This window comes from Helianthus annuus, chromosome 2 (genome assembly GCF_002127325.2).
Source record: "Helianthus annuus cultivar XRQ/B chromosome 2, HanXRQr2.0-SUNRISE, whole genome shotgun sequence".
NCBI classification, from domain to species: Eukaryota; Viridiplantae; Streptophyta; class Magnoliopsida; order Asterales; family Asteraceae; genus Helianthus; species Helianthus annuus.
In genome coordinates, this window is record NC_035434.2 from 164,585,780 (window position 1) to 164,595,501 (window position 9,722).

At 35.9% G+C, this 9,722-nt stretch overlaps 1 protein-coding gene and 1 long non-coding RNA gene across 2 annotated transcripts; both read left to right on the plus strand.

Moving 5' to 3' along the window:
• Positions 1-3,121: 3,121 nt before the first annotated feature.
• LOC118488181 lies at positions 3,122-3,636 on the plus strand. The gene is made up of 4 exons (XR_004884039.1): positions 3,122-3,186; positions 3,278-3,340; positions 3,432-3,494; positions 3,574-3,636. It is a non-coding gene; the product is annotated as an uncharacterized LOC118488181 (long non-coding RNA).
• A 321-nt stretch (positions 3,637-3,957) lies between these two features.
• LOC110899664 lies at positions 3,958-6,010 on the plus strand. The gene is made up of 8 exons (XM_022146558.2): positions 3,958-4,068; positions 4,187-4,267; positions 4,357-4,395; positions 4,491-4,674; positions 4,838-4,900; positions 4,996-5,176; positions 5,338-5,604; positions 5,699-6,010. The coding sequence occupies exons 1-8, from the start codon at positions 3,963-3,965 to the stop codon at positions 6,008-6,010; spliced, it is 1,233 nt and encodes a 410-aa protein (XP_022002250.2). The 5' UTR covers positions 3,958-3,962.
• Positions 6,011-9,722: the final 3,712 nt, after the last annotated feature.

A 9,722-nucleotide genomic window follows, 5' to 3' on the forward strand; every position in this document is an offset into this window, starting at 1 on the left:
ACTTTCGGGACGAAAGTTCTTAAAACTTGGGGATAATGTGACACTCGAGGTTTTTCCGAACGAACACCTTGTAATACTTAGTGTATATATAAATATTAGTAAATGGAAACGTGACTTTTACTTGACATGTGTCGTATGTATGTAATATATATATATATATTTATGAGAGCCGAAACCACGACCCGAGACCACGACTCGCAACCACTCGGTTGCGAGTGGGCCACTCGGTCTCGAGTGGGCCGTTGAGCCGAAACCGGTTTGGGCCGAAACCCCCAAGCCCAACCCGAAACACCCCTTGTATATATACCTCACCTTCCCCACTTCCCTCATTTCCCCTCATTTGTTACACCAACACACTTCTCTTATTTTTCCCTCAACAAGAAACCCCACACAACAACACCACTCTTCTCCCCTTTTCGGTTCAAGCAAGGATCTCGGACAAGGACTCGGTCAAGCTCGGATCACTCGGACACTTCATCTTCTCTCATTCTCTTCTCTTTGTTTTCGGCTCCCCCTTTTCATAACCGGTTAGTGTTTTCTTTTGTGTTTAAGATGTATGTATGTTGTATGAACTAAGAAATGGTTGGTTAGTAGTTTATGCATGATTATTAGGTTGTTTTGTAAAAGTTTGTGAATATGTGTTAACATGACTAAAATGACATGATATTGGTAGTTTACAAGTGTTCATAGCCAACTACACTATGCTTCTTTGTTTCTTGCAAGAATGATGATGTTTAGCATAAGAGTTTCGGCTATATAATGTATGTTTTCTTGTTTAGCATCATGATCTTGTCAAAATATGTGATTTTCGGTTCATAAATATGTGTTTATGTTGGCATGAAAACCCTAGAAAACTATGAACATAAGAAGAACTTGTTTGAATATGGTTTGAAGGTTCTAAATTGGCAAAGTTTGATCTATATTTACCAATGGGCAGATGAGGAAAAGTGTTAGTGAAATATTATTGGTTGTTTCCTATTATGGGCCTGAATTCTTGGTACAATTTGGACTGTCATATCTGCATCATCACGTGTACATGAAAGTGACAGATTACGACTCGCAATCACGGCTTTCCGACTCGAAACCACACCGTTGCGACTCGCAACCAAAGCATGACAAGTCGAAACCACGAGATTTCGACTCGAGACTACGACGGTTGCGACTCGCAACCAACACGTGACAACTCGAGACCACGGTTGCGACTCGCAACCATAACGTGACAAGCCGCAATCACCTGGTTGCGACTCGAGACCAGCTGGTTGCGAGTGGGCTATCTATTTTGGTTATTGGGCCATTCTGCGTCTAACCTGGGCTATTTGTTGACTGGATTATGTGTTGCTGTTGACTGTTTAATTGTTTGGGCCGGCCCAATAACCCAATGACTGTTTACCTGTATGTATGTTACATGTCTTGTATGTGTTTTACGTGAAATGCCTGTATACCGAACCTGACCTATACCGGTAACCATGTTAGGACGTGGTGACCAACGTGATTGACAAGTAACCTAAACCTACCGAGCAACCCAAGGTGAGTTCACAACTTAAAAGCATGCGTCCCGGTGGTTTGGGACACGAGACTAACAACCCTATTCCCTGGTAAAAAGGGGATACCATTTACATACCTCCCCTAGTTATTGGGGACACAACTTACTTTTCCTTCCCTGGTATTGGGAAACCTTTTTGGTTAATTACTGTTTATACGGATTGCAACTAACGGCACTAAACGAAACTCTATCACTCAAGTCCCTACTACAAATACCGATTAGTCGCCGGGTTAGGCGAACGGGTTATTAGTTGATAGCGCTATTTAGGTGTTTACCAGCCTCACACCGTGCCCTGGTTTGGGATCGGTCGTGAACTAATGTACTCAGAAATCCGTCAATGATGATAGAACATTGACATCGGGGCATCCTGCGGATACGCAACGGTTACCTAGTGTTCGGTATTGGAAAAACAGTTTAGTCGCTAACTTTTGGGGTAGCTCCCCAGGGCATGTATAAACGGATAAATTAACCGGTGAAACAAAGTTTTTGGTAATTAAAACTGGACGACTAGTGAACTCACTCAGCATCATTGTTGACCCCTTACTGCATGCTTTGCAGGTAACCAGTGACGAAGGAGCTTGCAGCTTGGGAACGTGTAGTGTCTGTTCACCCTTGTGCTGGGTGTTACCTTATTTTGAAACATGAATTATGTTTAAACTTCTTTACTTAAGCTTCCGCTACTTATTGCTGTTTTGAACTTAAAACCTTAAACTCTGAACTTAATATTTGCTAAGCTTATGAATAGTAAGTATTACTTTTGTTAATAACTTAAGTGTTCGGTATAATTGGTGGCTGGATCCTGGTCAGTCACGCCCCCAAAGCGGGTGTTATCCGCAGGGTGGATTTTGGGGGTGTGACATAATGATTACACAAAAGGTACAACGGGAAAACGGATATATATCACTTCATTGAATATGTACTCAGTTTTTTTACAAGCTGTTACTAATTTGAATATTTTTTTTAAATGCAGACCCTGAAGATGATGTGCTAAACGCGGCTGCAGTGGCAAAGATCAATGGTATGACCTTTTTTACAAAACATATTTATCTTTTTTTATTTGCAAATAATCGTTTACACGAAAAAAGTATTCATATGTATTTGTAGCTCAAAAAAAATAGAGTGCGAGATAACTTTTTTGGTAAGACTTACTGGAACAAGAATATACTTATCGTACTTCGTTCAGATTCGTTGAGCCATAAACTGCTTTTTACGTTCTTCGTACAATCAATTTACTCCTACACGTTAAAAATTTATTTAAAAGATGGATTAACAAGCTCCATTTTGATTACATTTTCCCGAAAAAAATAACAGTACCATTAAAAACGCCTATGTATAGTAGTTCAAAAACTTAGGGTACATTTAATGTATCGTGGTCATGTACTGACTCTTTAAACCCAATCATTTCTAACACAAAAATAATGATAATTGACAGATTCGAATAAACAGAATCATGTGGATGTGCGAAATAAAAAATGCAGTGCAGCGACTGATAATTTACTGAAAAAAGGTAAGGTGCAAAAAAAATATAATACACGCGCGTGTGATAATAAACTGATACTATTTTTTTAAAACGTATATAGCATCTGGCAATGATCGGGGGAATGGCGATGGTAAGCGAATGAAGAATGATGTGTCGGCAAAAGGTAACTTTAGTGATGACAATCCTAACAAAAACGTTATGTGAGGAAAAGCTAACAATAATAAACTGATACTATTTTTTTTAAACGTATATAGCATCTGGCAATGATCGGGGGAATGGCGATGGTAAGCGAATGAAGAATGATGTGTCGGCAAAAGGTAACTTTAGTGATGACAATCCTAACAAAAACGTTATGTGAGGAAAAGCTAACAATAATAAACTTATACTATTTTTTTTAAACGTATATAGCATCTGGCAATGATCGGGGGAATGGCGATGGTAAGCGAATGAAGAATGATGTGTCGGCAAAAGGTAATTTTAGTGATGACAATCATAACAAAAACGTCTTGTGTGATAATAAACTGATACTATTTTTTTTAAACGTATATAGCATCTGGCAATGATCGGGGGAATGGCGATGGTAAGCAAATGAAGAATGATGTGTCGGCAAAAGGTAACTTTAGTGATGACAATCCTAACAAAAACGTTATGTGAGGAAAAGCTAACTTTAGTTTCTTTATTTGAAATAGAAACTCCACTTTAATTTCCTACACGACAACATACACGTGCAGTAATTGTACATAGAAAAATAATAAAAAAAAATAATGACATCAATGTTACATTTCTCTACAGATGAAAAAATGTAAAATGTTTAACTAACAATAAAGTAAACCACCAAATGTATGTCCTAAAATTGCAAACTAAGCGTAACATGTGTGTATGTGGCCACATAAAAATAAATAGATCGGGGTAAGGCTGACAAAACACCAGAGATGATAGATGGAGAACGGTGCGGAGATGCCACTACAAAAAAAAAATGCTACATGTGGAGACATAGGCAACAAAGAAAATGAGGCAAAAGATCAAGAGACGATAACTACAACAAGTAAGTTTTACATCTTACATATAACCCGTCACAAGTGTAGAAAAATCAAGAAAACCAAATCATACACAAAACAAACTAACACGTATGTGTCTGTGTACATGTGAATGAATATAAATAGACAAGAACAACGAAACACAAAACATGCAAGGATTGTTTGATGCGCCTACCTTTCACCTGCTCACACAAGACACCGAATTAGGTGACTCGTGATTCCCCAAAAAAAATGAACATGTGTTATTTCTGTACACAACGGATAATCCGACTTATCAAAACGAAAAAAAATTGCAGGTGATGATGTCGATGATACGCATGACAAAAATCAAGAAGGTGAGTTCTACATGTTTTTTTACTTCTTTCGAAGATTATAATAAACTTGGCATTTTTTTATTAAATACTAACAAACAAAAACTAAAATTGAGCAGGGAAGGGAACGGCTGAAAATGATATCACACGTTATGCTTGGATAAAGGAATTTGAATCAAGACGAAGAAAACCAGTTGGTAGGTTCAACCGCTCATGTGATGACCATGAACACGAAATGGGAATAGACATTACAACGGAAGAACAGCGTATTTGGGATTTTCTATTCGATGTGAAGTACTCAATGTAAGCTTCAGTTTAAAAATATTAAAAATATTACTTGTTACATTATGCAAAACTTTGGTCCTATGATAGATTATGGAATGTTTTTGCTCCAAATAGTATGTTTTTTTTTAAATAGTCTATTATGTTTTAAATGTATAACTGCATATGATTTTTCACAAAACAGGACACGGGGAATGGTCATCTCCTTGTCTAGCGGGGTAACAAAAAAATTTGGTCAATCTGCTGGGTAAGTTCAGCTATAAAAGATATACATAAAACATAATAGTCCTAGTTTCTTGATATCCAGAATCTAATTTACATATCTAACATTGTCTTGCGCAGAGATGTTATCTTCGAGAGTATATACGGCTTAGAACTCACAAAAACGCTGATGCGCACTTTGAGGGAGGAAGTGAAGGTCTGCTCTGATGTAGTTGATGCTTGGGTAGATGTGATGAATTTTGAAGAACTTGACAGAACCGACGGCTGCCCGACGCGGGTTTATTTTAGCACAACTGTGATAGTAAGTATTCATACTATATTACTTGATCTTTGACTGTGATTTTGGATTTATTAAGTCTTTGGGAACGTTGTAAGTATGTCTATCTAAATGCATCTTTTGAATTATGGTAATTCGGGGCTTGCACCACCTTATTGACACAACTTATTTGGAAAAAAAAACAGGACAGCTGGCTTTTGACGGATTCTACTTGTGATGATGATGAACGTATGCAAACGTTCGGCGAAAGGATGGTCGTAGGCGGCGCATATGATTTCATTGGGATCAAAATGGGTTTCTTTCCAATCCTCGAGAATGATGAATATTACATGCTTGTTTTCGATCTGGAAAACGGTGAAATAACCGTCATAGACCACAAGCCTGATCGCACACCCTTAGCTGGCATTAGGGATCATCAAGACTACTACAAAAAAGATACACCATACAAAGTTGTTAGTCATTTTCTTTTCCCATAAAACATTAGGATGAAAAACAAGAACTCATACAAAAACTGATTAGTTTATCTTTTTTTTTTTATTTTTACAGAAGCATATGCTGGACAATTATTTGGAGCATTGCAAACATCCGTTAAAGGATAAAATTGCACCAGCCAAGATTAAGAGGTGTGATATCCATTGGGCGACAAGTGCACATCCAATGGATAGTGCAGTATTCCTTATGCACCACATGCAGAATTTTAACGGCGTTGGTAAACACTTTGAATGTGGTTTTAGTAGCAACTGGAAGCAAAAGCAAAAACAGATTCTTACCCTCCGAAAAAAATTCGCTACACGCATACTACTCTGTGATGTGAATGTGATGAAGGGAAAGGTTCGTGATGCTGCATTATCAGTGTAAGTTGCTGCTCCGTATGGTAATGTTATGTTTTTTTGTGGATGGGACTATGGTGTACAACTTAAACAATTTAAACTCGTACTTTGTCAGTTGCCTATATGTATCTAACTATTAATGTCTGTCGTTGATCCGGACATCTTAAACATTTTGGTGAAGCATAAGTAAACTACTGGAAAGTTTGACAAGCGACCATAACTATCAATATGTGTGTTCTTTGCTATAATAATTAGCGTTAGTCAAGCGGCAATAACTATCATTACAAATTGCTTTGTTACAAAAAAATACCTTTCTTTGTACAACAAACAGTACCAAAAAATAATGTAACAAGATATATTAAATTGAGGGGCGAGTTACCTGCTATGCAAACCTAACTACTCACTATAATATATTTTCATAAATGCCAGCTTTGAATTGTCAAATCTGCAAAAAAAAGTACACGCATGAACCCAAACCATATCCAAGAAATATATGATAGTACCCATTATTATAATAATATATATAAAGTACAATCTCATATAAATGCCACGTTATGGGGAATACTCTTATAGTATTTTTATAAAGAAACAAAAAGTGAAGTCTTACAAAGTAGTTGTTATGGGGAATCTAAGATGGACAAAAAGCCAGGATAGTTCTCAAATTGTACTTATGGGAAACGTTCTACTTATATCTTATCTCAATTGTAATACTATTATAGTATTTTTATAAAGAAAAAAAAGTGAAGTCTTACAAAGTAGTTGTGCCAACTTGGAAGTGACTAATCTGCATAAGAAGTACATACATATCGAACACTATATCCAAGAAATATATAAAAGTACAGTCTCATAAATTGCCCCATTATGGGGAATCTAAATTGGACAAAAAGAAAACTTATCACTTATTAATGTTTACACCAATGAAAAGGCATAAATAATAAAAAGGAAAAATATGTGTACTTCTATCTCTATCTTATGTCCAATTAAAAAAGGAATAAATCACTATAAATCACTACTTCTATCTCTAACTATATTCATTGTTAATGTATCCCTGTCATGATTTCATAACTATAGTACACACATCTAATAAATTCCAAATTGACTCTTTGCGTGTAATAATAAAAATATAAAATATATATATATACACCTATCACATTTGGGTAAACAAAAAACGATGGAAAAATCAAAAGTTCAAATCTTTAAAGAAAATTGTAACTCCTTAAATCAAAAAAATAATTATCTTCTATGTTGGTCAGTGTAGTACATTTAATGTTGATGTAAACTGATGTAAACAATCTAATTAATTTTTCCACCTAACATCATTTGATTGTCTATAAAATAAGGTGAAATGTAAACATTAGTTTCATCACTTGTTCACCATAAAGAACTAAAAAAAACCAGCTTATTATGTCTAGTCCATCATCACCGGCGAACTCAAAACGGGTTACCAAACGATTACGGAGAACTCTTTCATTCGAACTCCAAACTCCAAAATCGGATTGCAACCCAGAGTGTTCTCAAATCACAAAAACCCCTTCCATTCCGTCAACGCCGCACACTGTTGAAGAAAATCTGGATATCGATGCTAAGCTTATAAGTGATCTCCTTACTAACACTAAACCTGAAGTAACAACACATGATGAGATGTCGCCAGATGATGAACTTTTGGATGTTGACTGGGGATCATTTTACTTCACCACACAAGTTACCCCCGTCAAAAAATCTTCATCTGTGGTGCTCGCAGACCAAGCAAAACCAGTCAACGGCACCCAGGAGACCTCCCCGGCAGTTGATCAAAAAACTATCGATGATCCTGAAGATGATCCTATAGATGATGATTACTCTTGTTACTCTTAAAACACCCTTATCTCGTGGGCCAACCACAACCCGTGGGAGAGTGAGCTTAGCCCAGAACCACTTAGCACTGAAATTGAGTATGGCACACCAAGATCGTTTCTTGACTAAATAGTGGTGTTTACATCAAGTTGCTATTATCGGTGTGAAAAAAAATGTGCCCCAATTTTCCCTCTCTCATGCAATATAGGGGCTACTTTACTTATCCTATATTGTTTACCATATCTAGTGTTGAAGTTATTATGTACTCAACTATTGAGATAAATCTATGTTTTTTCCAGTGTATCTTATTCAATAATTCGTGTCATTATTATATGATTTAAAAAAAAATGATATCTTAAAAAAGGGACATACATAGGTTACACACTTTAGGGAAAAAAAAATAAATAAATAAAAAAGAGTCACGTGATCAAATCTAAAAAAACATACAACGTTGTTGGGGAAAAAATATATTCAAGGAACGTTCAAACAAAGGCACATGATCAAACACACATAGAACAAAAATGTACAAAAAAATCTCGCTGAAAAAAATGTATCTCGGATACACCAAAAAAGTACAAAAATCAGAGGCAAAAAAAATGTAACATGGTAAAGACAAACCAAAAAAACAACATAAAAAATTCTCAGATTCAAAACATCAAAAGTCTACATAAAATCTTAGGGGGAAAAAATGTAATATGGTAAAAACAAAACCCAAAAACCCATAACATAGAAAAATCTCAGATTCAACCAAACATCAACAAGTACATACTAGAAAATGTCATTAAACATACTAATAAGCATAATCCAACTAAGTACTAACTAATTCTTAATCATAACAAACAATCCTAACAAAGAAGGCTGCCAAACACTAACGCTAATATCAGTAACCATATAACCCTATTCTTCTTCCGAATTTCTTGTTCGCAGGTAAACAGTTCAGCTTGCAGGTTGTTGATGTTCCTCAAAAGACCTGGTATGATCCTAGTTGACCGTAAGCACATCGGTGGGTCGACCCAACCAATGAAAGGGCAGTTGCTAGGCTACATTAAAAATAATGGGCAAAAAACACGATTAGAACACACGTTTACTTATTAAAACCAGGGTTCGAATTTTTTACCTTAAATGGACATGAATAGAACCTTCTTCCTAGGTTATCGTTGGTCCATGATGTCCGGATAACAGCAATCCCCCCACATGAACACCTTTTCATCTTTTTTGAGAGATAGATGAATTGTATACGAAAAAAGAGAGATGAGAAAATCATATATTTAAATATAGTTTGGGTAGTTGGAGATGGAGATAGTTGGAAGCTTGTAGTTGAAATGATGGATCTAATATAAAGATATGAACCAACCATTTGTGGGTCCCATTGTAAATATATCCTTTTGTCATTACCCACGTCCATGTACTTCCTACTTTTTTTTACTTTTCATTACTTTTTTTAACAAATGGGGCTTACCCCCCCCCCCTAGGAAAAAGTTTACCACATATCTACTTGAATAAACCAAAAACATAATAAAAAAAATAATAATACATCCCAACAAAGAAAGTAACAACACACAAACTAGATAGTTTTTTTTTTCCATTAGATATTACACCACAAAAAGATTACAAAAACATTAGAAACATAAATTACTCCTTAGATAATGTTGATAACCTGATACACCTGATACTACACCTAATTTCTTATTAACCTAAAAACATACATACATCTTAAAAAACAACATAATTAATAAAACACACCAACAACACCTAATTTCTACTTGAGCTTGTTCATGTGAACCATTTTTTGCACTTGCATGGGTTTGCTGGCACAGGGGAAACTGATATGTTTATTGGGAAATATGAATCCCACTCAATTTTACTCATCCATGAGACATCATCAACCCAATCGCTGGTTGTGGGAT

What these genes read in the sequence shown, in the direction of transcription:
- LOC110899664 (XM_022146558.2), top strand. Translation starts at nt 3,963, where the DNA reads ATGGAGAACGGTGCGGAGATGCCACTACAAAAAAAAAATGCTACATGT. An exon ending in TTCGATGTGAAGTACTCAAT is followed by an intron (nt 4,675 to 4,837) that starts GTAAGCTTCAGT and finishes TTCACAAAACAG; the next exon opens with GACACGGGGAATGGTCATCT. An exon ending in ATTTTAGCACAACTGTGATA is followed by an intron (nt 5,177 to 5,337) that starts GTAAGTATTCAT and finishes AAAAAAAAACAG; the next exon opens with GACAGCTGGCTTTTGACGGA.